Here is a 27,641-nt window from a genome sequence, read left to right on the forward strand (position 1 = left end):
TGAAAACCGACCAAGAACGGCCGAAAGGTACTGCCCAGGATTCGGACGAAGGCCTCGATCCTGGTGGCTGAGCCCTGCGCTGCCCGAGCCCCACCCGCGGCCCTCTCCGGCATGTACCTTGAGCCACTGCTTCTCGGTCAGCGAGTCGCTGTAGTCCACCTCCTTGCGATGGCGGGAGCCGCGGCCAAACATCTTCTCCTCCTCCTCCTCGCATGTCAGCCGCTCCACCTCTGCGTCGTCCTTGATGATCCACGAGGGGAGCTCATCCTCCTCCATCAGGCGTGGCTTCCTCTTGGGGTTGCGGGCCTCCTCACGCCTGCGGTCCAGGTCCATGCGCTGTGGGGTGCGGGGCGGCAGGGACAGAGGGACAGGCGTCAGCACAGAGAGGACAGAGGAGATGGCCAGTGGGCACACGCGGGGGCACCCTGACCAGGGGCTGCTTCCCTGCCTCAGGGCCATCGCTGCAGCGGTAGTTAAACAGCAACTTGATCGTGCGGTGGCTGAGCTGGCTGGGCTGCCATGTCAGACCTTGGCTGGGGCTCTGCTTCAGGGGCAGAGAGAACTGGAAAGGACAGGAAGGTGGTGGAATGGGGGCTGGAACGGGGGCTGAAACGGGGCAGCGGCTCCCCTGCCCCACTGAGGCGATACAGGCTCAGTGGAAGGCACAGGCCTGCTGGGGCCGAGGGCGCCCCCAATTCCCCCCGATTCCGTGCCCACGAGGGGCAACAGGGCATCTGAGACCGAGGCCCTCGCCAGTCCCTCAGTCTTGGACAGTGTGGCTCCCTCTGAAAGGGAGCCTCAAGGACAACAGGTATTGGCCAGACGGAGGGCCATAAACTGGAGCAGGGCTGGGCGTGTACATGTGTCCTGCCATCCCTATGACACACTTAGGAGGCCACAGAACAAAGATGGGTCAGTTAGGAGCCATGGAGGGGCCACCCTGAGAGCTGCCCCCGGCCCCGTTACCCGCTGGGGATGCCACCGTCACTGAGACCTTTTGCTCTGTTCGGTGTCAGCAGGGAAGGGGGCGGTGTGTGTATGTGTGTGAGCTCCACTGCACATGGTTCACACAGGCGGGGAACCAAGCCCCTGAGGGTGCGCAGGGCCCGAGTGCCCGCGGCGCTCACCATGAACAGGTCGAACTCTTCCTCATGCCGGGCAATCATCTGGTTCACCGTCTCGTCGTCAGGCACCTCGTCTTCTTCCTACAAGATGTCACACGTTTAGTTGGAGTGCGGGGAGGCCGGGGTGGGAGGCGGCCGGGCTCGGAGGCGAGCGGCGGCGGTCCATGGGAAATGAGCTGGCGGTCCCAGTCCGGCTGCGGTGGATGGGGACCCACACGGCAGCGAGAGACGCACACGCACACGCACACGCACGCTCCGTGGGATCAGGGCCCTTGCTGGCCATCTCAGCCGAGAAGCCGAGGATTGAATGGGCATGGAGACTGAACTACCCCTCTCACCTTTAGAGGTGGCTCCTCCAAGTCGGGGTTGACGCCCGCTGGCGGAGGGGCAGTGTGGGCGAAGCTGGCACTGCCGCTGCCCGTGCTGCAGTGTCTGCTCTGTGGATAAATAGAGGACTTCAGTCTCCAGGGCTGTCAATCCGGCATCTTTCACCAGCAGTTTAGAAAAAAAAAACCACTTCAAAGAAAAAGCAAGTACTCATCCTCTTTCCTTTCAGCCCACACTCCCTTTACTCCAAAGGGATGCAAAAAAAATAAGAGTGCAAAAAAGGTAAAAAAACAAAAATGAAAGCCGCTCATGCGTCCACCACTCACGCCAGGGAGGGGGTCGGGGCTGGCGCTGCCCTCACCTCGTCCTGCTCCTCGTGCTCGAGGATGGCCTGGAGGAAAGCGCGCCTCTCGTGGCTGGAGGACTTCTGGTCGAACATGCCGGCCTGGATCACCTTCTGGTCGACGTTGAGCTTGTACTTGGCTGCAGCCAGGATCTTCTCTTCCACGCTGTTGACCGTGCAGAGGCGGAGCACACGCACCTCGTTCTGCTGCCCGATGCGGTGGGCACGGTCCTGCGCTTGCAGGTCCTGGGGAGAGAGATGCCCGTCAGTCCCAAACAAGCTCTTTAAATCGTTAAGGGACAGTGGATCACTGGATGCCACTGGGAAAGGCAGGGGTCTTCCAATTCTCGGGCGCCCGCCTGGCTGTTCTGCCCGCCACAGCCAGAAGCTGCACAGGCCAGAAGCTCAGGAACAAGACCTGGAGCCCGTGCCAGGATGACTTGACCCCAAATTCCTGCAGAAGCGTCACTTTCTACCTTCACTGGGATTTGACGGATACTCAGGAAGAAACCGCAGTTGTAGAGGGCCACCCCAGGGGGTTATACCCCAGCAGCTCCTCTCACAGCTACACAGGGCCCCTTGGCTGCCCCGGGCACAGCCTGGCTTGGCGTGGCTGTATCACAGCGAGGGCACTGTTAACAGAATGATGCCAAAGCTGGGCAGCACCACGTTGATGCCTGGTTTGATTGGAGGCCCTGCCACGCAAGCCGGGCCCAGGCCCCACCTCTCGGAGCCTCAGGATCCACTCTGCTGACACCAGCCCGTCTCGTGGCTATCGTGTGTGAGAGGAGCCAAAGGGCATCGGGTGCTCAGGCCAGTGCCTGGTGTGGAGCAAGCGCCCATAAAGTGGCAGGTATGGCGCCAACGCTGTATCATCACACCCAGCGTAGACCCGGGAGGGGCTACGAGATCCTGTGTCTGGGGCCTGCAGCTGTGTGGGGCTGACCTCCAGATCTGCACCTCACGGGGGCAGCAGAGGCCACACCTGGTGGGAACAGGCGTGCTTTGTGTCCACGGTTCGTACCCTCAACCCTGCCCCGCAGCTCAGCCGGCGTGATTCCTGGCTCTGCATTGTGCTTCATGACCTCTGATGCCCCCCGGGTGTGGAGGAGGACAGGGCTCCACGGGGGTCTCTCCCCTCGACAGCCTGTGGGTGGGGGAAGCACACTCGGACCACCTCTCAGGAAACAGGCCAGTCACCGAGGTCCAGGCGGGAGCCACACACCAGGCTGGCGCAGCAACCACCCCAGGCACTCGTCTGTCAGGCGCCCGTGGTTTACACACCGATAACCAGCTCCGCTGGGCTGTGGAGAAGGGCTCGCTTGCACCGTCAACAGGAGTGAAAGCTGGGGCAGCCTGCTGGAGGCCACTGTGGCAGAACCAACCAGAACGTGAAGGGACAGGCCTGTGGACCAAGCAATCCCACCTCTCAGGCTTGGCCTGGCTGGTGCTCCAAGAGGGGGACAAGGTTCCCCAAGGAGAACAGAAAACCCGGACGTCTGCCAACTGGGATTTGAGTCAAAAATCCTGGGGCCGGGCTTCCCTGGTGGCGCAGTGGTTGAGAGTCTGCCTGCCGACGCAGGGGATGCGGGTTCGTGCCCTGGTCCAGGAAGATCCCACGTGCTGTGGAGTGGCTGGGCCCGTGAGCCATGGCGGCTGAGCCTGCGCGTCCGGAGCCCGTGCTCCGCAACGGGAGAGGCCACAACAGTGAAAGGCCCGCATACCGCAAAAAAAAAAAAAAAAAAAAAAAAAAAATCCTGGGGCCACCATATGCCAAGATAGCTGGCCGCTGAGGAAGCGGCTGGGGAGAGTCCCCATGTGCTTGCATGGAGACATGAACACACCAGCTGCTGGCTGGAAGAGACACGTGCTGGAACATGCCGTGTTCATGTCAAAGCCAGAATATATGTGTGTACGTGGGTAGATGCTGGCTCAGAGAAGAGCGGGGTTGGTGGGGAAGGGGAAAAATGGACTCTTTAATTTGTTACTTTCACTTATTGGTATTTGCATTTGAAAAAATTACTACTTTTAGAGTAAGACGTAAGAGGTAAATACTTACTTTAAAACTACTGTACCGGGGCTTCCCTGGAGGCTCAGCTGTTAACAATCTGCCTGCCAGTGCAGGGGACATGGGTTCAAGCCCTGGTCCGGGAAGATCCCAGACGTGCCGCGGAGCAACTAAGCCCGTGTGCCGCAACTACTGAGCCTGTGCTCTAGAGCCCACGAGCCACAACTACTGAGCCCGCATGCCACAACTACTGAAGCCCGTGCGCCTAGAGCCCATGCTCTGAAACAAAGAGAAGCCACCACAACGAGTAGCCTGCACACTGCAAGGAAGAGCAGCCCCCCACTCGCTGCAACTAGAGAAAGCCCACACGCAGCAACAAAGACCCAACGCAGCCAAAAAAAAAAAAAAAAATTTATAAAAACAAACAAACAAACAAAAAACTACTGCATCTATAAAATACCACATCCCTGTTATCTATAGGCACGGAGCCCTGTGCAGGGTATGTGGATAAGAAACAAGGGCAGCAGTGCACAGAGCATAAAAAGTACGCCCCAGTGTGGTTTTAACAGGCGTCAACATGAGAGCTGGGCCAGAACATGGCCAGGAAGGACCTGCATGACTAAAACAGTGACCATTACTGCCAGCTGACAGGACTGGGGCATCTTCCACTTTCTTTGCACATTTACGCGACACCAGAATTCTTTTTGTTTTTTTGGCTGTGCCACGTGGCTTGTGGGATCTTAGTTCCCTGACCAGGGATTGAACCCAGGCCCTCTGCAGTGAGAGCGCAGAGTCCTAACCACCCGACCACCAGGGAATTCCCAGGATTTTTTTTTTTTAAATAACAACGGAACATGAATTTTTTCATAATCAGAGCAAAAAACTAGTTTTGTTTTGAGAAACAGAGGAAAGTAACTGCTCTCTGGGCTTCTCTCCAGGGGCCTCCGGGACTCCAGGAGAATGTCAAGAGGCCAGCGGGCACTCATGCTAGTGGGCATGGTCTCCCTGAGGCTTCGAGCCCCTCCCCCTAGGGGGCCTGAGAGCTGTTACCTGGTGGGGGTTCCAGTCACTGTCAAATATGATAACAGTGTCGGCTGACTGGAGGTTCAGACCCAGCCCCCCAGCCCGGGTGCTGAGCAGGAAGATGAAGTACTCGGAGCCGGGCTCGTTGAAGGTCTTCAGCAGCATGCCCCGGTCCTCCGCTTTAGTGGTTCCTGCCGGCGGGTGGGGAGAGCAGGGTTATTAGCAAGGTGACCATGGCGGGTGGAGTGGGGGCGGGCGGTGGTGCAGAGGAGACAGAGGAACACCTACATCAGGGAGCAGGTATAGAGTCCACAGCCGTCCAACTCGGGCCACCCAAGCCATGGCCACTCACTCAACACATGGCCATGAGTGGTGACTGGCGAACAACTCAGATTTACGGTGACACTACTGACCGCCAGTCCTCCCACCCCAGGAGAAGAAAACGAGCCCCAACGGGCCTCCGGTGTCTCCTCCGTGTAAATCGGGGCTGCTGTGGGAACTAAGTGGGCAGGTGCTGGAGCACAGTGCCCGGCACCCAGCAGACACCCAGGCAATGGGGCTGCCCTGTGAGTCGCCACCACCTGCCCTGCCCAGCTGTCCAGGGGGTGGTGGGAGACACTGCAGCAACACTGTTAACGCCGTGCCCCCAAACCCACGTGGGGTTTCCAGGCGGGCAGACAGGGCTGCTATGGTATCGAACAACTGGCCAGAGGGCTGGCGCCTGCCTCCATCCTACTGTGATGGGTTTTCTCCATTCACAAAGGGAATCATCTACAGGCGAGCACACGGGGGCTTACAATGGAGACTTGTTTCCCTCTGGGCAGGATGGCTCCCCTCTTCATGGAGCCACGGGGACTCTAATGTGATGGCCCAGGACATGATCCTCAGCATCGTGATGCTCAGAGGGGCATCTAAGCTCCTCGGGCTACTGCCAGCCTGGGGAGCAGAGGTGCCTCTGGGGAAATCAGGTGTCATTCTTGGTGTTGCTTCCAGCCACTCGCCTACACGTCACAATGAACAGCATGGAGGCCTGATGCCCACTGGTGCCTGGGCTGCCCCAGTTCCAAGGAGGGGCTGAGGCAGGCCCAGGTGGAGGGGCCGATCCCAGATGCCCGGCCTGCACCCTCACTCTCGACATTCTGACAGCAGAAGGTTCCACTCCACGTGTCACCGAGCCCCCACCCTTGCCGTTCTTTTTTTTCCTTCTGGCTGCACTGTGTGACACGCGGGACCTTAGTTCCCCGACCATGGATTGACCCTGGGCCCCCTGCAGTGGAAGAGCGGAGTCCTAACCACTGGACTGCCAGGGAATTCCCCCCCTTTGCCTTTCTTTCCCAGAGTTTCCGCTCATGTGGCAGTGACCACATGAGGTGCCCAGAGATGCAGCCACAGCCAAGCAAACAAAAGTCCTCATCCTAGATAGAGGACTCTCATCATGGAGGAAAAAAAAAGGGGGGGGCGGGCAAATGGATGGACGCTGGGGTGGGTGGGAACACACTCTTCACGTTTGGCCTGTCCTCTAGGGGTCGGGGCAGTGACACAGCCAAGGAGTAGCACTCATGAAGGCTCAGCCCCTGAAGGACAGAGAGGCCACTGGGGAGGCCAGCACACAGAGGGAGGGGCGAGGTGAGCCTGGCCACGCAGGCCTTCCAAGCCATGGGAAGCACCTGAAGGAGGGAGGTTTGAGGGAGGACCTGACCACAGCTGTGTTTGTAAAGGTCGCCCTGGACAGAATTCCAAGAACAGGCCGAAGGAAGGCAAGATAGGGATGCAGCAAAGGTTCTGGGTGGGAGTGGGGAGGGCAGAGACCGACAGACAGATCCGCCCAGCAACCACGCGTCTGAAAAAAACAACAGTTCCACAAGATGTACCGTGAAAGACGCAATGGGGGCAAAAAGGTTTGGGGTGTTGGCCGTGGATGCACATAGCAAAGAGTTTAGATAAAGGCTCTGAGAAGTGTGGTTTATCCCACACTTCTTAACTGTGTTTACCCTGGAGGCCCCCAAGTTCATTTTTCTCGAGAGCCCCATTCACTCCATCTGACAGAGGGTGGGGGGCTCCCTCTAGGGTCTTCCCGGTCAGTTGACACGTGTCAGAGCATGGGTCCTGCACACTGTCAGCATCTCACTCAGCCCCCTCCTCCCCGGAGCTCCTGCGTGCTGGGAACAAGGCAGAAACAAGGCTTCTGATGAGTGCATGTGGTCACAGTCAGTGCTGTTCCCAGGGAACTCGCCGCTATCACCCCTGCAGCATTGGTTTTCCTCCCTCCCTTTCCTGCTTCTCTCAGTGCTCACGGTTTCGGCATGAACGGGCCTGATTCCAGCTCCAGAGCCACCCAGGCGGTGGAGAGAAGAGCATGCTGCTCACAGCAGCCTAATGAAATTTCACCCCCAGACCCCTGGGGGAAGAGACAAGCTGCTTCTCTGTTCGGGACACTGAGCAGGTAGGTGGAAGGAAAGCCCGGAGGGGTTGGCTAAGAATGAAGCCAAAATGGAGGACAAAGAGCCAGGAGCTCCAGAAAAGCCCCTCTTAATACCATCTGGGCACCTGGATCCAGCTGTGCCTGAAGCAACCCTTGAGGTTCAGTTATGTGAGTCTATCAAGACTTCCTTCTTTATGCCCACAGGATATGGGTTTCTGTCACTTCCCACCATAACAGGACCGTAGAGCAACCCTTAACCACTGGACTGGACGCAGCATTATGGTGCAAACACCATGAGCCTCACATTCAGGAGATCCAGCCATGATACTCCCAGGGCCCTCCCTCCCATTCCCGCAAGCCTGTGTCACTGAGTGAGCCGCTATGCCCACTCCTGCCGCTAGACCTAGAGAAGCTTTGGCAGCAGCGGATAACGAGGCCGCCCTTTAACAAACGTCTCTCTCCCGATCATACTCACCATCGAGCCTGAGGTATTTAAAGCCGCGATACGCAAAATAGTCTTCCATGATCGTCATGAGGGAGGTCATCTGACAGAACAGCAGCACTTTATGGTTGGTGGCCCGGAGTTTGGGAAGAATTCTGTCGAGCAGCTCAAATTTCCCCGAGGCTCGGTACAGGTCCAGCCTGCGGAGTGGAGGGGGTGGGGAAGGACACACACACCACATGAACCACAGCGCCCTGCAGGCGGGTCAAGGAGGACGTGCGCTCCCATGCCCAGGCTACCTGAGCCGGCCTAGGCAGGCTGGCCACCAGGCTCGGGGGCACACAAGTGCTTCCTTGGCAGACTACCCCCGGGCCCGCCCCCGCCCCCCTCCCCCCACCAAGTTTCAGCAAAGCCATTTCAACCCAACTAAAATAAACTTGGTCATGAAATTACTGACCAACTTGGATACTTGTAAGAGCGAAAGAAGGTGCTATTTATTAGTAAAGATCCTGGGACAATGGGCATGGACAGGGGCTGCCCCGGGAAGCCAGGTCTCCTGTTTAAGAACTTTCCAAGAGCAGAGGCTCCCAGTGGAGAGTGCCCACACCACACCACACACAGCGCTAAGGGCCACTGCAACTTCTGTCATTCGCTCCTGGTTTATAGATGTGGAAACTGAGGCTGGGGGACAGTGTGACACGGCTGCTGACCTGCCAGGGCCAGGCTCAAACCCAGGTCTGTGGGACCCCATTATGCAATTTGGTATAAAGAACTACACAGCTAAAGAACCTTTTGCCCTTTCATTCGGTGCCTCTGCTCTAGGAAATAGTTTACCATCCCAGAGAAATAATGGTGGCTTTAGGGTTAAGAATGTTTTAACGGTGAAACCTTGAGGCAGCATTTGTGTCCCAACACCAGGGCTGAACGATGCCTGGGCTGCGCTTTATAAACAACGCTGGAGAAAACACCCCCAGAGCAAGGTGCGCGGCGCACTGTATAAAGAGTATCCCTCTGTTGGTGGGCAGAGTTTAGGCTCAGAGTGGTTAGGAAAGCTGTCACAGGTCACAGAGCCCAGAGGTGGGGCCTGGAAGCCAGGCATGGTCACCTCTCCAAGTGGAGAATTTTTAATCTCTTCTTTGGGTTCATCTATGTTTTCAAAGTTTTCTGCCAGGAATATACTGCCTTTGAAATTAGACAAGTATAACAACAGAAATAAAGCCAACCGAAGAGAGAAATACTGGCACACAGATGGTCTGCCCACCCCGTTAAGCTAGGAAGATTCTCACCCTTGGACGATGCCACCGGTAAACCCCAAGTGCTCGGAAAAGGACTCCTGCGATGGAATGAGAGGCGGGTCAGTGCGGGGCAGGAAAAGGCGGCCAGGCCCCACGCCTCCGAGCCCTCCCACCCAAGCTCAGCGACCGCCCACGGCGGCCCCAAGGCCACACAGATGCTGAACACAGCTTTTCTATCCCACTGACATCCCTTCCGTCATGACCTAACACTCTTAACCACGGAAAGGAGCGCGCGAGGACGACGCGCGCCTGAGACCACACCTGGTGAGCTGAAATGGAAGCCCAGGGGCCTCTGGCATGACCCCGGAACTTTATGCCAGAATGTACGGACATATGTGTGCTTTTCAGAAGCAAGCATCCAGACTCTCAAGGGTACTGGGGCCCAGAGCCGTCAGGAAGAGGGACGCTGCCCTCCATGCTCTGCCCAGGATGGCCCCACGTGTCTCCGAGTGGGGAAGGCTAGTAACCAACAAGCAGAGGCAGCACAACCCCACCGCGGGGGAAACGACTCCAGAGAACAGCCTCCGAAGGCTTCGGCGGTTACCTGAGGTGGGATTTTCATTTCTCTTGCATATTTCCCTACAGTTTGGATTCTTTACAATGTATAAGCGCTTGCAAACAAAAAAATCCATAAAAAGGCAAATGTACAAGCATCATCTAGTCTAAACCTTACAAGCTCTTTTTCTCTAAAGTTGCCAGAGAGAAGTGACCTAGCTCTGTCTAGGGGCTAGGCGCAGACAGACCCCTCTGAGAGCAGGGCCCTGTGCAGAGCTGAGGCCCACGAGCTCCGGGTACCGCTGGGCCTGCTGCCCGGGCCCTGGGCCTCACCTCGATGTGCTGGAACATGTATGGGTGGTTGCAGATCTTCCTCAGCTGCATGATGGTGTTCATCAGGGTCTTGGTGCCACCTTTGCCCTGAGGAGGCAGAAGAGAGGCTCCCAAATCGGTCTTGTCCCGGGGTGGGGTGGGGTGGGGTTGGGGGAGGAGGCGGGGAAGAAGGACGTGAGAGGAGCTGTGGCTTGTGGCAGAGGAGACGGGGCGTGTGCAGCTGGCTCCTGTCGGGGCTCAGAGGCCTGAAGCCAGCAAGAAGCCAGCGCTGGGGGAAGCGGAGACCCCCTGGCACCCTGGAGGGTGGAGGGTGGAGGGTGAGGAGGGGCCGGCGGGACGCAGGGGAAACGTGACCGGCAAAGAGCTGAGGGTGGATCACAAACACTTTGTGAGGCCAGCTCTGGGGGCACTGGGGGGAGTCCCCGGGGCGCGGTTGCAGCCAGACGGCTTAGGAAGATCTCTGGCTACGGGGTGAAGGAAGGATGCCGGGGTGGGTGCCGTGGGCCAAGAAGAAAACCAGGAAACAGGGTGCTGCAACAGCTCGGGTAAGAAAGGGCCCAAACGAAACATCTGGAAGAGAAAATGGGGTGGCAGGGCCAAGCCCGAGGCCGCGGGGGCAGAAGCGAGGGACCTGGGAGGACAGCTGCAGTCCTGGTGAGGGGAGCAGGGGCGGGGGGGCCCAGGGCCTCAGAGGGGCCAGAAGGCAGCAGCCTGCCTAGCTCCCACCTCCCCACCGTAAACTAACGTCACCCCAACGCCACGTAATGACGAGGGAAACGGGCTCAGTGGCCCTGGCCATCGAGGCTCTTTCCCAGCTGGGAAGGTGGGACTCCCTAGAATATTCTAACGGCTGGGGTCCGTGCTGGACCCCCCACTTCCGACTGATGCATCCACGGGAGAGAGCACTTCACGAGCAGAGGACCCCAGGCTGCTGACTGGGAGGCTCGGGGGCCTCCCTGGAAACGGGCCATCAGCCTCTGCCCCCTCAGCCTTATGGACTGGACCCATCCACACCAGCTGTGATTTAAACCAGGCCCAGTCAACACCCTCGGGACCACAGGCAGATGGGGCCGCGGCCACGACGATCAGCTCCGAGGAGGCGAGAGCCTGCTGCTTACAGTGTGCACAAGCCCCGCACCCAGTGGCCCCCAGCGCGCCTGCTGTGGGCACCCGGGGGGGAACGGGGGCCCGGGGCCAACCTTCTTATCCTTCTCAGAGCCATCGGTGAGCAGCACCCCCTTGGCCTGCATGTGCCGGTAAAGCACGCGCTGCAGCGCAGACATGTCGCACTTGATGACGTACTCCACCTGCAGGGCACACACTGCCGTCAGCCGGAACTGGAGCCGAGGGTCCCGGAGCCCAACGCCCAGCCTGGGCCCGTCTCTGATCGCCCAGCCTCTCAGAGGCATCCTGGGCCCTGGACTGTGTGCTCTGATCAGGGCACACAGGGGTGACCGTGAGGAAACCCCATACCCAGGGGGACGAGGGGAGATGGGATGTGGCAGACGCACCAGGGCAGAGAAATGTGGGGGGCTTCCTGGGCCAGATGGGGCAACTCGGCTACCCAAAGGACTGCCCACAGCCGGCCAAGAAACAAAGCGCAAGTGTGACTTGGGGGGCGACTGGCCAGGGACCCCAAGCCCACCCAGGGGAAAGGGGAGGGGGCCCTGGGGGGACTTAGTGCTCTAACTTAGCACACCTGCCTTCCACTTGAGAGACCCAGTGAGGGAGAGTGGCCAACCCCAGGCGGGATCGACTCCTGAATGCCGAGGCAAGACCAGGGCCAGGCCTGGGACCCAGGGGAACCACCTGACTGGGCCCACCCCAGGGAGGCCCCCTGGACGATGCCACACTGGGACTTCCGCTCAAAACAAACATGGTACGTGGAATTCCCTGGTGGTCCAGTGGTTAGGACTCGGCACTTCCACTACCGGGACGCCAGGGTTCGATCCCTCGTCAGGGAACTAAGATCCCACAAGCTGTACGGCGTGGCCAAAAAGATAAAAACTAATCGTGGTACCTTTTCAGGTAACTGAGCCTCGACTTCCTTCTTGAGCCGCCGGAGCAGGAAGGGCCGCAGCACTTTGTGGAGACGACGGATGATGAGAATGGTTTCCTCCTCGTTCAGGTCCACCTGGCAGCCCCAACAAGACATGACAACCAAGCATTGCCTCCAAAGGAGGGGACAGGGATGCAGCGAAGGGCCATCTGGAGTCACCCTGTGCTCAGCACCTCCTTTTCAGACTACCCTAAGCTTCACAGGAGCCTAGCAGGGCAACCTCTTCCTCTGGAAAACTGCAAGGATCTAAGACCTCCCATGGAAGTCCTGGGACACGGAAGCCAAGGCCCCAGGGCACTATGAAACACAGCAGCATGCTGCATCGCTTCCCCAAGAGTAACAAACCCACGTGCATGGAATCCTGCCAACACATCCAAACGAAATCTGGACAGCACTGCGGGGGCCACACGGATAGAGTGTGTGGTGTAACTGGGGGGTGCTCCAAGAGGGCTCTGTCACTGGAAGCCCAAATCAACTCTCATTTTGGCCTGGGTGGGACGGACGGAAAGAAATGCTGCTCTCCCAGGGGGCCTGCTACTCTGATAAAAATGTGAATTAAAAAAAATTTTTTAAGTGAAACCATGACATCTGAACTTTTCTTCTCTGGGTCCCTTTGGGCAGATCTTTTGCTCAACTTGAAAATACGTGAAACCAGAGCATTTGTTCCTCAGCTCTTGGAGGAGGCGGTCCCTGGGAATCTGAAAACTGGGGGCTCCTTTATTATGAGATCCTTGGAAAGGCCTCAATTTCTCCTTCAGGAGGGCTTCTGCCTCAGCCAGTACCAAGGAGGCGGGACCCCATGGATGATGCTGACAGAGGCCCCCCTGTAAGAGCTGAGGAACAGCTGTCCCAGACTTGCCTCAGGAAAATCCGCTAACTGGGAACGAGTGAGCTGGGGCACAGCTGCCGTGGGCGGTGACGCTCAACGTTAAGCCCTGCGATCGTGCCCACCTCCTCGGTCATCAGGCTCAGGCCGCTGACCTCCGTCAACAGAAAACACGGCGGCCACAGACACACCAACAACGCCACTCCCAGCCACGCAGACATTGAGAGACACTGGCCACAACCCACAGCCGTCTTTAAAAACAAAAGGGACAGAATCTGACCATGTTACTCCTTTCACTGAAACTATCCAAGCTACCCGCTGCCCTCAGGGTGAAAATTAAACTCTCCTCAGGCCCTCCAGCTGCACCTTCACACCTCAGGGCCATATTCCTTGCTGTCCCCTCCCTGTGCCTGGGGCACAGGGTCAGGGAAGCCCCAATCATCCCCTGGAATTTCTCTGCCCTTCTCCCCTGGGGTCCTTTGGTGCCAGGGCTGCCCTGTGCTTTGCTGGGCTGGCTGTGGTGGGCACTCAACCCACAACGACCCAGGGAAGCCAGCTGGGCCGGGACCATCAACTTGGAGGGTCCTCGGAGCTGCTTGTGGCCGAGGCTCATAGCTCCCCACTCCACCCCCCGCCACCACGTGGCTGGCTGCACACCCACCTTTTCCCCGGTCATGGCAAAGGGCGCGTTGAACCACTGCTCGAAGGTGCTGCAGCTCTTGAAGATGGTGGGCAGCAGGAAGTTGAGGAGCGCCCAGAGCTCTGGGAGCTTGTTCTGCAGCGGCGTGCCCGTCAGCAGCAGGCGGCGGGGGGCCACGTAGTGCGTGTTGAGGACCTGCGTCAGCTTGCAGTGGTGGTTCTTCATGCGGTGGCCTTCATCCACGATCATGTACTTCCAACGGATCTGCGGGCCGAGAGCGGGAGGTCAGAGGAGGACAGGCAGCGGCGCTGCCCACCTGGGTGAGGATCTCACGGCCATTAGGCAAGAAGGCTCTGGGCAGAACGGCCTGCTGAGCTGGAGAACGTGAGCACAACAACAGCCCCTGATGAGGGACCAGCTCACACCGCAGCCTCTGTAAAGCAGGGGGTGAAGGCGGACTCGCGGACAGGGAGACACAGCTGTGACCTGCGACTGGGTGAACAAATCCAGGGGCAGAAAAGGACTTTGGTTTCCCAAGAAAATTATGTACGCTAGTACATGACACAGAAAAACACCCCAAATAACAACCCCCCTGCTGATCAGAGGCCCTCAGGGGTGGGGTCTTCAGGGGACTTGGTTCAGCAACGGGTGCATTTCCAATCAGCAGGCGACAGCTCTAAGGCAGGAGCAGCACAGGTGGGTTCAGATGGTGCGCTCTGGGGGCCCCGGCTGCACCCCAGAGCCTGTCAGTGGCCACACGGCTGGTGGACACAGGCTAGATGTCGATTCTAACCAAGAGTGTGAGTCCGCAGGCGGGAGCCGCAGGTGTAAATCCCTATTTACATGTGACTGTGACGAGCTTCAGAGCCACTCTGGCTTTGGCTTCTTTGGCATGGCCTGGCTGAGGAACTGCCCATCAGGTGTCCCAGATGAAAAGGGCAGAACCGACTGGGGTGGGGCCTAGCAGCCATTTCCCATGAGGAACCCCCATGGCAGGGGGTTTACGTTAATTAGAGCCACTGTTAGACAAACACAGGATTTTCAGAGCCCCGTTCTCATGCTTGGGATGGGCCTGGCTTTGTACTGGGTCAGAAGGGTGAGCCTGCACACTGGACACCAGCTCCCTGGGCCCCAGTTTCCTTATCCGTAGCTCAGAGGTGCACATCAAGCACCAAATGTCATCAGTACGACCAAGGCCGACAGGTGTGGTAACACGTAAACATCTCCTCCATCCACTGGGTCAAAAACTCCACCACTTGACTTCATCCCCTACACGGTTAGTGAGGCCAGATGCAGCACCTTCTGGCTCGACCCCTTCCCAAACCGGGAAAAGAGCTTTTTGTAGGCGAGGGATGGTGCCTGTCTCATATCTGGGTCATGGTTTATTCTCGGTAATTCCCTGATGGCCCAACTAGAGCTGCCTTCACAACTGTGTCAGCTAAGAGGCTGCCCCGCGTGCACAGCCCCCACTGAATGCGCCAACCCAGCGGTCCAAGGCTGACAGAACACACAGGACGTCAGAGTGCTTGGACCTGGATACCAAATCCCTCCTGCTTCGTGGGCCGCTTTCCTGTAGGCTGTGGTAGGGAGACACGGCCACCAGGGAGGGAGGTCTGAGGCCTCTAGAGACAGGCAGAGACAAGGGGGGCCTCACCACAGCCCTGCCAGGGACACGGCAGGCAAGACAGGTGGGTCGAGAGTCACCACGTGTGACCAGGCTCTTCGGGCAGAAGGCCCGAGAGGAGCCAGTCCACATGTTGCGCAGACGCAGCCAGTCTCTGGACGTGGCCCAGGGCCAGCCTGGGGACAGATGGTCGGAGAGGCAAGCCCAAGGTCACCTCGACCGGGGCTGTTCGCACACACAGAGCAGCTGTCTTTTAACACATATGTGGGGGAATCACTGAGAAATGTCTTCGGGGGCTTTGAGAAGATGGGAAGCGTGACACACTTGCGACAATCCTGGGCTGGATCACGGGCTCCCTGATAGCACGCGACGGCCTGGGCTGGCTTGTTTTACAGGCAGACACGCTACCTTTGCAAGGATGTGCTTGTCTTTAATGATGTACTCGTAGGTCGTCAGCAAGACGTTGAACTTGCCGCTCCGGAGCTGGGGAACGAAAGCACGTCTGGCTGCTGGAGAGCCCTGTGAGGGAGAGAAGACACGCGCGCCTCAGCCTCTGGGCCCCAGGTCCTGGCCCCTCACGCCGGCAAGGGCAGAGGGCCAAGTGTGGGGAGCGGAGAGAGGAGTGTGGGTCCTGGGCGGCCCGGGCCCCTGGGAGGCTTGCTGCCTGCACCTCCATCGGCCTCACTCCTGATGGTCAACCAGCTCCGCTTCCTACACCCTCCTCTTCCCAGGTCCCCATCTCAGGCCTCCAGGCCTCCCACACAGGCGCAGACCGCCGTGATCACTCCCAAAGGGCAGCTCCAGACTCTCGCCGGTTAGCAAATCTGCCCCGTCCCTCCTGTTCGAAGCTCACGTTCCAGACAGAGCTGCACGCGTTCCCATAAGCTCTTGCCAGCCGAACGACTTTTAGCTCCTCAAACGCACCAAGTTCTCCCCAGACACGCTGTCCCCTCTGCCGGGACCCGATTTTCCCCATCATGGGGCCAAGAGCCTCTCAGCACAGGGTGGCGAGCCTGGACCCGGTAGACCTGTGGCCAAGGGCACAACGGGGCTCTGCCACTGAGTGGCTGTGTGAGGCCCTCTCTGCCTCTCTCCCCACGAGGACAAGAGGCACATTTAGTCCCCACTTCACAGGCGAACTGATCTAGGGGTGGCACTCAGAGCAGGCCTGCACGGGGCCCACGTGTCCTGGTGTCTCCCGTCACACAGCAGTCCACGGTGGACACTCATTAAGTCATCTCACGTGAATGGGTTTTAACCAAAGCTCGGCAAGAATGATGAAATCTTCAGGTGAATGCGTTAATGTCACCACATTCCACAAACTGAGTCCATAACTTCAGTTAAAAAAGAAGCATCAAAAAAGAAAAAGAAAAAAAAAAAAAAAGAAGCATCACTCCTCGAAATAAAGTGATCCAAACCGTGTTAATGGCAGGATCCCATGTGTATAACATAAGAAGACGCGCACATGCACACGTGCATCCTGTCATTAATGCAAGTAGATGTCCCTCTTTACCCACATGTATCCCCTATTCTCCCACCCTGCCCATGCCCGCCTCCTCAGGGGGCGACGTACCTTGTAGGACACCTTCACCACCGAGGGGGCCCACTTGTCAAATTCGTATGCCCAGTTGGACAGCGTTCTGGTGGAAACAAGGAAGGGAGAGTCAGGGTCTAGTTCTGTTGCCAGCAACTGTCCAACAGATGCCCACGAGGAAGTGAAGCTGATGTGTGTGTGACCCTCAGAGCTGGCTGGGTAATGGACCATCTGAGGGAAGGAGGGGATGGTGCCCCAGGTGGAAGACACAGGGACACACAAAGGCGTGGTGGTGGGTATAGGGTCAGCCTCCGCCAGGGCGGCCGGAGAGGGCCAGGACCAGGAGCTGGACCCTGGAGATCAGTTCTCTGTCACCGCTGTGTGGCCACAGGCCCCTGTGAGAACACACCACAAGCTGCAGACCAGCTGCTCAGAAAAACGCAGATTCACGGTGCCTCATTTCAGGCTCAGGACGCTGGGGGTGGGTGCGGGAGTCACGCCATGGAGGCCGGGGCTACAGTAGACACCACCGAGTCGCAGTGCCACGTCAAAATGAAACTGGTGGCCACTGAAGGTTCCTGCCCGGTAAGAGGCAGAATGAGGATGGGAGGCAGGCGAGACCAAGCCAGGCCCGGGCAGAAGACTGCAGGAGGGGGAGCGCAGGAGGGCTCGAGGCCAGGAAGAGGGGGGACAGACAGAGATGGGCAGTGAGTGGACATGGGGGAGGGTGAGGAGGGACAAGTCACCCCCGACTACAAGAGAGAACCTCAGGAGAGGGTGACAGCGACAGTAAAGCCAAGTTCAGAGCGGGTGGGCTCTCGGGGAAATACTGGGACACAGAGTCTTCGGTGGGGGAGGGAACTCACTCAGACAGTCTAGACCAGGGGGTTTGTAAAGACAGGATGCAAAAGCCAAGTGGAAGGGACTGCTTGCGGCTCACCCAGCTCCTCCCTGCAAGCTCCACTGAGGAGCTCCCCCAGCAGCCAGGGCCAACCAGGTGGGCACAGTCTGAGCCAATGAGATGGAAGCTTAAGTCGCTGGGCTGAAAGTCAGGGAAAGGTCTTGAAGGAGGGTGGAGACTCAGTTGCCATCCGCTCCTGCTGCCCTGGGCCCCGCCCATCATTCTGGGAACCCAGAGGAGATGATGGAGGCAGCATGGCCATCCTGCAACCAAGAGGGTAAAGGCCTAGGGGCAGGAGTCACGTGCTAAGGATTACTGAGCAGAAAACTGCAGGAGCCTGGGTCCTGGAAGCTTGAAGCCACCTGGCTGTGGGCTTCCCCTTACTGAGGGATCAGCAAGGTTGCCCTGGTTCGGTCACCGAGGTCTGGTTCCTATTGCAGGGACCAATAGGGGAAGGTCGGGGCACTGAGAGAGAGAGAAGCCAAGGGCCAAAGCCTGGGGTGGGGGAGGGGCATCTGCAGAGCGGGAGAAGAGCTGAGGGAGAGTCGGGAGCAGAAGTTAAGGAGACAGGCCAGAGTCAGGGGTCAAGAGGGAGGCAGGACAAGCAAACTCATGGCGGAGAACAGCACGCCCCAGCAGGTGGACGGGACAGCGGGACACTCAGTCTGAAAACATCCCCCAGGGCACAGGTGGCTCCTGGAGATGACACTCAACAGCCTGGGCCCTGGTCTGGGTAGCAGAAGGGTGAAAAGGGCTGAAGATCAACACACGGGATAACTTCACTGAAGGGAATGGGGGAAAGCAGCCAACTTAAATGACCTTGGAAAAGATGTTTTGGCTGGAAACTGTAAGTCTAAGGACAAAAGGAACTGGATCTCTAGTTAGTAAGGCTGTTCCTCACAGGCTAAGTATTCTGAAAGCACTGTACACGCACACTGGGAACGAACACACGAGTAAGGAGAAAGGCTAGAATGAGCCCTGTGGTCCCGGCTGAGTCAAAGACAGCAGTATGGTCACACTTAACAGAGACACAGATGACCAGACGCAAATCATGTCAGCACGTGTGCACTAGGGTCAGTACACGTACGTATACTTCCTAGCACTGCACACTGAGAGGGCCTAGAAGCAATGACGCCCCAGAAGCAAGGAGCACACCCAGCACCCACGTCTTGGTTTCTAAGACCATTTTCTAATAAGGGAAACCAGGGCTTCTTGGAGAAATGGCTGGTTCTAGGCCTGGGAGGGAAATGTACCAGCTGAGCTTGGAGCGTCTTTGGGTGCCAAAAAGCAAAGACGTGCTCAAAAACCCCATAATGATGGGGGCATGTCAAAGGAACAGAGCAGCCAACTGAGAGAGCTCCCGATGGCCAAGGCTGGAATGATTTGAGCAACAAAATAAACTAGTATTAGAGTTTAACCCAAAGTATAAAATAAATATCCAGGAGTCCATATTGATATAAATGATTGAATACATTCACAACTGGGGGAGAAGAGAGAAATCTTCCACACAGGAAAACTCCAAAAAATTTATGTAGGGATTTCACCTTCAAGGAGGTAGCTCTTAATTGCCCACCTATTATGTGTGGGCTGAACTTAGTGACTTTTTTCCAGAATACAGTATGGAAGGGAGAAAAAAGAGTGACTTCACAGTGGAGACACCTGACACACACTACCTCAGCCCAGTGATCAAGGTCAACCTCAAGAGTGAAAAGTCATGTAGACAGTAACTGCCCCCCCCCCCCCTTGTGAGGTGATAAGACGCATGCATCACTTCTGGTCTTCGTCCCGAAACCCACCATCTCATTTAAGGATGAAAAAATCACCATACAGACCCAGGCTGAGGCACATCCTACAAAACACCCAAGTTCTCCTCAAAACCACCAAGGTCACCAAAATTACACCAAGCCTGAGGAACGGTCACAGACCAGAAAAGACTGAGGAGATGTAAAGGCTAAATGTCATATGGGAGACTTCCCTGGTGGCGCAATGGATAAGACCCCGTGCTCCCAATGCAGGGGGCCCGGGTTCGATCCTTGGTCAGGGAACTAGATCCCACATGCATGCCACAACTAAGGAGCTTGCATGCCACAACTAAGGAGCCCTGGAGCCGCAATTAAGGAGCCTGCCTGCTGCAACTAAGACCCGGTATGTATGTATGTATGTATGAATGAATGAATAAATAAATGTATGTATGTATGTCACATGGGATCCTGGAATTGAAAATGGAAATCAGGGCAAAACTAGTGAAATCCACATAAAGTTTACTTAATAGTAATGTGTTTAATTACTAGTAATGTTCCAGTGCTGATTCCTCACTTGTGACGAATGTAACACGGTCACGTAAGATGTGATCAACCAGAGGGGGAACCTGGGGAGAGTATACGGGGGCTCTGAGTACGACCTTTTCAACTTTTCTGTAAATCTGATACTATTCTAAAGTAAACAGCCACAATGCAATGACAGAGGCGTGCTGAAAGGACACAGGGACGGATCTGAAGCGTCTCCCTGGGCCAAATCTGGGACAATTTAAGCAGAGTAAATAACAATAGTGTCCACAAGACAATTCTTCTATGAAGAATTACACCATTAAACAATTAAATAAGGGAGAAGAGACAGCTCTTCCTTGTAGTGGAATTCCAAGACCTGTAGAAGGAATGCCGGAAAGAGAAAACCAGTACTCGGCACTTTCCAGAGTGATCATTTCAGGTGAGACTCCTCTGACAGATGCTGAAATTACGGGGGAAAGTTATGATGAGAAATGGTATATTCATATAGCTTCTAAGTGCCTTCTCACAAGTTACTTAAAAATTACAAAGGAAAACTCTTAGGTTTATGTGGGGAAACCCGCAGGCACCACGTAAGGGAAGACCAAAGCGATGCTCTCCTGTCACGGAGCCCCTGGGCTTGTGCCTCCTGATGTGAGGCCCCAAGAAGGGCACAGCACCCACTCTGGAGTTTCTCGCCAGAATTCCAGAAAGAAGACACATCACACAAACCCAATCTGAGGGACAGTCTACCAAATGCCTGGTCAGGATTCAAGTGTCAAGATCATGAAGGACAAAGATGGACTCAGGAACTGTCACAGACACGACATGACAGACACACGGCAACAAATGGCAAAGTGGGATCCTGGACCAGAAAAAGGCCTTTAGTGGGGAAGTCTACAACATCTGAATAGAGTCTCTAGATTCGTTACCAGTTAACAATGATTTGTTAAATCACTGTTCCTATCCTGGTGTTGAAACTGTCCTAAGGTTATGTGAGATGCAGGAGGCCGGGTGAAAGGTATATAGGAACTCTTTACACTACTTCTGCAGTTGTTTGTAAGTCTGAAATCATTTCAAAATGAAAATTTAAAAATGACAAACCCAGGCTGCAGAGCAGCACGCTGGACATAGCTATTCCAGTGGAGATGAAGTCACGCCTGGGAGGCTAAACAGAAGGGAAGGGACTTGAGTAAGTGGAGGGCAGGGAGTCAGCGCACAGGCAAGGGCAGCGGGAAGCAGAGAAGCAGCTGGGCCTGACCACGGCCTGGGACCTTCTGCTGCACTGTGGAAACAGTTCCCTCTCCATGAAGATCTGTTCCTGCCAAGGCAGCCAGATTTACACCGCCATGAGGGACAGAAGGCAGAAGGAGGAAATCAACTTCTCGAGGTGAATTCTGGGAGGGTTCTGGAGCCCCCAGCGGTGGGTGCGTGGCCTCTGGAGGCCTGGCCTCCTTATAGATAGGAGGGCATGTTCCCATGGGCTGAGGGATGAGTACTCGGTTTCCCATCCTCCCTCTCGACAGCTGACTTGAGGCAGACATGGTTCCCCCTGAGTGCTGGGCCGACGGTAAAGGGGGCTCCCCTTCAGGACCAAGCCAAGTGTACACACAGAGGCCTGGCCACATCAGAGCAGACCATCCCCCAGGCCCATGACTGGACTGTTGCCTAACATGTGACCTGAACTGGGTCAATGACAGCCAGTCCTGGGACTTCTGGAAAAAACCTGGGAACAGGAGAACCATTTTGTGACACATGCAGAGCTGGGAAGAGGGATGCCCAGATGGCCTGAGAAATCCTGGCCCCTGGAAGGGTGCCTGCTGGGAGGAAAAGACCAACGGTACCAAGAGGTGGCAAGTGAGAGAGCCTCCTCTGGACGCCGTTTGGGTATCCAGATGCCACCTGAGCGCCTGTGGTGCCTGGACCAGGCTGGGACGCGATCGACAGGGCTCGGTGCCCCAGCAGTAAGTGGACAGTGTCTGCACAAATGGTTCCACTCCCACATTTCTAGTGGGCAGTTATCTTACTCCTGTGACAACCTTGTGTGGAATTTGCTCATTGTGGGGCCTGAAGAGGACACCAAGGACATCCTGTGAGAGCTGCCCCAACAGGAATCATGGACAGGCACTCCATCACCTGCCCTTCTATCCTGAGCCTTGACACGAAAGGCAGGTGGCTATGGGCTGAGTTGTGTCCCCCCCAGATTTGTATGTTGACATCTTCATGCCCAGCACCCCAGAACGTGACTATATTTGGAAATAGAGTCTTTAAAGAGGTAATGAAGTAAAAACACGGTCATTGGGGCAAGCCCTAATCCATGACGGGTATAACTTTGTTATAAGAAGAGGGAATTAGGGCACAGACACACATAGAAGGAAGGCCAGTGTGAAGACACAGGGAGAAGATGGCCATCCACAAGGCCAGGAGAGAGGCCTAGGGAGAAACCAGCCCTGCTGACACCTTGTTCTCAGACTTGTGGCCTCCCGGGAAATAGTTCCTATTGTTTAAGCCACCCAGGCTGTGGTCCTTCGTGAGGGTGGCCCAAGCAAACTAACACACAGGCGTCTGAGCCCAGGCCGGGCTGCTGGTGACCTCGGGTGGTGGGCACTCCCGTCACCTGGGGTGGGCACACTCACGAGAGAGGTACTATGATGAGGAAGGGCCCGTTGATCCGCTTGTGCTCCATGAGGTACGTGATGAGAGCGATGGTCTGGATGGTCTTCCCCAGGCCCATCTCATCAGCCAGGATGCCATTCAGGTTATTGTTGTACAGGGACACCAGCCACTCTAAGCCTTTGATCTGCAAGGAAAAGCGGCCAGGACTGAAGCCCAGATTGGGTTCGGGGGTGTTCCCTGCACTTCGGAGACTCACAAGTTCTGCCCCAGCCAGGGACCTCCTGCGGCCATCTTCACTTGGTATTTTGCTCTGAGTCAGCCCACTCCTTTCCCACTCAGCCTCATCCTCAGCAATCCTGTCTCTGAAATCACAGGGTTGCTGTGCTAATGAGAGATGTATATGAAGTGTCCTTTCTGGGCGCACATTTAAACAGCTAAGCTTCTCACTGTTACAGTGTCCGTCTGTCACTGCCCGACACCAAGCCACACAGCACGTCGGGAGCAACCTGCCCTCAACCGTGTGACACTGGACTCAGGAGAGCGTTGGGGTTTCAGGGGAGCTTGGTGATGAGCCCACCACATGACTAACAACTGCCTCAACAGCATTTCAAGATTAACTGAAAGGTTTCCAAAGCTTGTGAAGCTTTCTGAAACACAGCCAACTAGAGAGAATCTTGTCTTCAGGGAAAATCGGGAAATTTTCATAACAGATGAAGCAAGTTAAGTCTTGGCCATGTTCTGATCTCTCTGATTACACTGGTCTCTGGAAAGTTCCACTGGCCACAGGGTTCACCTTTGGCACTTGATATCAGCACGGATAGCAGCACCAGCTGCCTCTTGGGAGCTTACAGGTGAGCCTGGGATATGGGGCCACAGGAAAAGAGATTTTTACTATAAGCAGCTCCATTTCTTGGCTGTTCCAGGCCAGACCCTGACAAAGAGCTTCAGAGGTGTCATCACTTCACCCTCAGAGGCTGGCAGGAGGGGCTGCTGCCCCATTTCCCAGAAGGAAGGACCGAGTCTAGGGCTGCTAACCTCTCCTGCCTTGCTGCCTCATGCTGCACAGAGCTCCAGGAAATATGTACTGAGCACCCATGGGCCCACGCCCGGGTCCCATTCTGGCTTGGCCATTCCCATACTGTGTGATTTTGAGGAATCGCTGTACCTCTCTGTTCCTCAGTTGTCCCTCCAACCCCCCCCTTCCCATGAAATTCGGAGGACCACAGCACCTACTTCAGAGTGGTTGAGGGAATTCAGATGCTAACAGCCTATAAAGTGCTCCTGTTCTTCTTGGCACGTATCAAGCACCCAGCAGATACAGATTTATTGCAACATTTCATTTCCTCTTGGTCAGACCATGAAGCTGCTTTACAGATGAGGAGACTGAGGCTCAGAGGGAAAGAGTGGACCGTGAACTCAGGTCTGCCTGCCTTCAGCAGCCACCCACGACCCGGAAACCCCTCTGCCGAGACTGCTATGTGGACACGGCCCCCTCCAACCTACCTGGTACTGCTTGAGGACGCCGTTGACCATGAGCGCCGACTGCTTATCCACCCTCTCGGTGACGGCGTGGGCCACGGCATAATAGGACTGCAGGCCACGAGCGAGGGCCTGCGACACGCCATACTCGTCATCAACATCTTGCTTGGCGTTCCTGGGAGCAAGATCAAAGGGCCGTGTGAAGACACACATTCCTACTTGTGACAATGTGCTTCTGACACAAACCTCCGCAGAGTAGCTTTATGGCCTGAGCCAGAAGATAAGCCAAAGAGCAGCCGCACAGTCTGAGGACAGGCAATGCAGCAAACACTAATCCAGGTGGGCCCAAGACTAGACTTCTGGGTGCCACGGGAATCAAGTCACTGTCACACCACAGAAGGAATGTTACTTTTAGCCAGAGGCTGGTCACATGGCCCACCCTCTCTACCCGGAGTTCAAGAGTTAAAGGGAAAATGTACACTCAACAGCCTTGCACAAACCAGAATCATTTATACTTTGGCTGTTTTGTAATCTAATCTAGAATTCTTCAATTAAAAAAAACTCTTTTTATTATTTTATTTTATTTTTTTGGCTGCACCACGAGGCTTGCGGGATCTTAGTTCCCCAACCAGGGATCAAACCCAGGCTCCTAGCAGTGAAAGTGTAGAGTCCTAACCACTGGACCGCCGGGGAACTCCCTGGAATTCTTTTAAAAAATGACTTTAAACTATTTACATTTTATTAATGTGAGAGATATATGTGATCCAACTATCATATTGTTTTATGCTATGCTTTGTTTTTATATCTTCTTACAAATCCTGCACAGTGAGCTGGGCTTTCCTAGCTTACAGGGTTTTTTCCTATATATTTCTGATGGATTCAAAAGACTGTATGTCTGGGCTTCCCTGGTGGCGCAGTGGTTGAGAGTCCGCCTGCCGATGCGGGGGACACGGTTCGTGCCCCGGCCTGGAAAGATCCCACATGCCGCGGAGCGGCTGGGCCCGTGAGCCATGGCTGCTGAGCCTGCGGGTCCGGAGCCTGTGCTCCCCAATGGGAGAGGGCACAACAGTGAGAGGCCCGCATACCGCAAAAAAAAAAAAAAAAAAAAAAAAGACTGTATGTTTGTTCTAGTGGTTCCCTTCATACCTAGTGCTTATGTAATACATAATACTCTCAATGCTCTATTTAAGAGTATCCATTAACTCTGTACTGTAAGCCACAATAAAATTGGTATGTTAATTGTAACTGTGCTTACAACGGCAAAGGATGAGAAATAACCTAAATGACCACCGCCAGACTCAGGCCACAACGTGAGACCATGACAGGGATGCCATGACAGGATGGCCAGATGTGGAGGAGTGAGACACCGTGTGTGCACAGACATAGGAGCAAGGGGCAGAACACCGTGTCCCAGATACACTCGTGCAAATGAAACAAAACACAGATACACGTCACGCTTACTGATGCACAAAATATGTGTGGAAGACACGCGATGCTGGAAGCAGTTTCTTCCAGGGAGGAGATGGGGAGGGCTGGGGCTGGAGCACAAGCATGAAGCGGCTTTCTGTGGTAAACCCGACTATCTCTTTTTTATTTATTTATTTTTTATTTGTTTATTTTATTTTTGGCTGTGTTGGGTCTTCATTGCTGCGTGCAGGCTTTCTGTAGTTGCAGCGAGTGGGGGCTACTCCCCGTTGCAGTGTGCGGGCTTCTCACTGCGGTGGCCTCCCCCGTTGCGGAGCATGGGCTCTAGGCGCATGGACTTCAGTAGTTGTGGCATGCGGGGTCAGTAGTTGTGGCCCACGGGCTCTAGAGTGCAGGCTCAGTAATTGTGGCCCACGGGCCCAGCTGCTCCGCGGCACGTGGGAACCTCCCGGACCAGGGAATTGAACCCACGTCCCCTGCATCGGCAGGCAGATTCCCAACCACTGCGCCACCAGGGAAGCCCCCCGACTATCTCTTTGTTTTTTTTTTTTTTTTTTTTCTTGCGGTACGCGGGCCTCTCACTGTTGTGGCCTCTCCCGTTGCGGAGCACAGGCTCTAGACGCGCAGGCCCAGCGGCTATGGCTCACGGGCCCAGCCGCTCCGCGGCCTGTGGGATCCTCCCGGACCGGGGCATGAACCCGTGTCCCCCACATCGGCAGGCGGACTCTCAACCACTGTGCCACCAGGGAAGCCCCCGACTATCTCTTAAACACAGGATGAGCCACGTGAATGGACGGAACGTCATTCGACCCCTACAAACATCAGTGACATCTGAAGTAAGTCAATCTGGTGTTTGTGGTCCCACAACGGCTGCCGGCTGGACAGTGCTGTCCAGGGAGAAGCTGGGATTCTAACAGCTTCTGCCGGTGCCACCTCGCGGGAAGCTGGTGGAGGGAGGGATGCCTTACTCAATGATGTGCCGGGCGTCCACCTCGGAGACGTCATCGCTGTCTGGATCTGGAATCTTCTTCTTGTCCTCCACGGGCAGGGCGGGAGGCTGTGCTGGCTGCGGCTGCTCCTCCTCCTCCTCCTACCAAGAGACAAGCCAGTTCACCTCAGGTCACCCCAGAGTGATGCTTTTACAACCCACGTGCCCTCTTCCTACCAGTCCCCAAACATGTCATGCTTTTAATTGCTCAGTATATGATTTTTAGTTTTCTTAGCAGAGTCCAGACACTTCTTTTTAAGGACCTCTCAGGGTATGCTGTACTTCTGTTGCACCCAGCCCCCCGTACACAATGCATACTACTAAAACAGCTTTTCTCTTCTCTTGGATTTCCTAGGTATTAAACATTTTATAGGTAACCTTCAATATTTATTGCTCTTGATTTACTTTCAGCTTTACTGACATGGCCAAAATGCCTAAAATATGTCAAATAAGACTGATGATAAGGCATCATAGTTTACTAAGAGGTTTTCTATAAATCTGTATATTAAGTATGAGTGTTGTGTTTCATTAAAAGGATTTTTCAACATTTACTGAGCAGATAATAAAGGGGATTTTGTATGACATACTGAAAAAACACACACAAATACATTTCCCAATATTAAACCATCCTTGTATTCCTGTATAAATCACACAAAATGTGTGTGTATAATGGAACTGCTATAAAACTAAAAAAAAAAAAGAAGTAGTATCTGTCATTAACCTGTCAAATTATTCAGTCAAAACCCAGTGGGATTTCCTTTGGAGCATGCAAAATAATTTTACAGATCATTTGGAATAATGAACAGGTAATGACAGCACAAACATTTTGGTCAAAAAAATCATAACCAGTAAGACTTATCCTACTTGATATTACCATGCTGGGAATTAAAATAGGAATGGGAAGGCTGGCTAATTCCAATTAAAGGGGTCAGCAAATTCTCCCCTCAAAAAGTGACTTTAGGGGCTTCCCTGGTGGCTCAGTGGTTAAGAATCCGCCTGCCAGTGCAGGGGACACAGGTTCGAGCCCTGGTCCGGGAAGATCCCACGTGCCACGGAGCAACTAAGCCCGTGCGCCACAACTACTGAAGCCTGAGCACGTAGAGCCTGTGCTCCGCAACAAAGAGTAGCCCCTGCTCGCCGCAACTAGAGAAAACCCACGGGCAGCAACGAAGACCCAACGCGGCCAAAAATAAATAAATAAATAAATTTATTTTTAAAAAAAGAATTCCCTTAGTCCTCCTGGGGAGTAGGTGGGGAGAAAGGTGGGGCTGCTTGACAGCCCTGCCTGAGGTCTGACTTATATTTAAAAAAAAAAAAAAGTGACTTTAAAGCTGGACAAAAGTAGCACAGGCAACCATTTCAGAGCCCTGAGTCTGAGAAGCATTAACACTGAGAAAACTGCCGAGCCTTGGGCAAGAAGAGTGGGAGTTTGTGGAGTTCTTTCTTGGGGGTGCTTTCATCTCTCCTACCCTC

The 27,641-nt window shown here is 55.3% G+C and overlaps 1 protein-coding gene across 9 annotated transcripts in view; it reads right to left on the bottom strand.

The window, feature by feature from the left end:
- The window catches only part of SMARCA4 (SWI/SNF related BAF chromatin remodeling complex subunit ATPase 4), a 107,758-nt gene that overhangs the window by 41,853 nt on the left and 38,264 nt on the right, over nucleotides 1-27,641 (bottom strand). For 4 of the 9 annotated variants that reach the window (XR_016391501.1, XM_089905452.1, XM_089905453.1 and 1 more), the window contains exons 14-30: nucleotides 26,149-26,270; nucleotides 23,780-23,930; nucleotides 22,297-22,460; nucleotides 16,535-16,601; nucleotides 15,370-15,480; nucleotides 13,359-13,601; nucleotides 12,823-12,948; nucleotides 11,833-11,946; nucleotides 11,012-11,119; nucleotides 9,813-9,899; nucleotides 8,976-9,022; nucleotides 7,723-7,889; nucleotides 4,853-5,016; nucleotides 1,813-2,040; nucleotides 1,463-1,561; nucleotides 1,128-1,205; nucleotides 118-336 (exon numbers count right to left, since the gene is read on the bottom strand). Coding sequence is in view for 4 of the 9 variants with exons in the window: in XM_089905452.1 (XP_089761578.1) it covers nucleotides 118-336; nucleotides 1,128-1,205; nucleotides 1,463-1,561; nucleotides 1,813-2,040; nucleotides 4,853-5,016; nucleotides 7,723-7,889; nucleotides 8,976-9,022; nucleotides 9,813-9,899; nucleotides 11,012-11,119; nucleotides 11,833-11,946; nucleotides 12,823-12,948; nucleotides 13,359-13,601; nucleotides 15,370-15,480; nucleotides 16,535-16,601; nucleotides 22,297-22,460; nucleotides 23,780-23,930; nucleotides 26,149-26,270 (2,295 nt within the window). In the remaining 5 variants the exon portion in view is untranslated. The remainder of the gene's footprint in view (nucleotides 1-117; nucleotides 337-1,127; nucleotides 1,206-1,462; nucleotides 1,562-1,812; nucleotides 2,041-4,852; nucleotides 5,017-7,722; nucleotides 7,890-8,975; nucleotides 9,023-9,812; nucleotides 9,900-11,011; nucleotides 11,120-11,832; nucleotides 11,947-12,822; nucleotides 12,949-13,358; nucleotides 13,602-15,369; nucleotides 15,481-16,534; nucleotides 16,602-22,296; nucleotides 22,461-23,779; nucleotides 23,931-26,148; nucleotides 26,271-27,641) is intronic. The other 5 variants (XR_016391503.1, XM_030764441.2, XR_016391505.1 and 2 more) reach the window with 3 other exon arrangements.

This window comes from Delphinapterus leucas, unplaced genomic scaffold (assembly GCF_059928025.1).
Source record: "Delphinapterus leucas isolate spDelLeu-1000000601 "Yukka" unplaced genomic scaffold, BTC_Dleu_Yukka2 spDelLeu_asBTCV2_sq25, whole genome shotgun sequence".
Classification (NCBI taxonomy): Eukaryota; Metazoa; Chordata; class Mammalia; order Artiodactyla; family Monodontidae; genus Delphinapterus; species Delphinapterus leucas.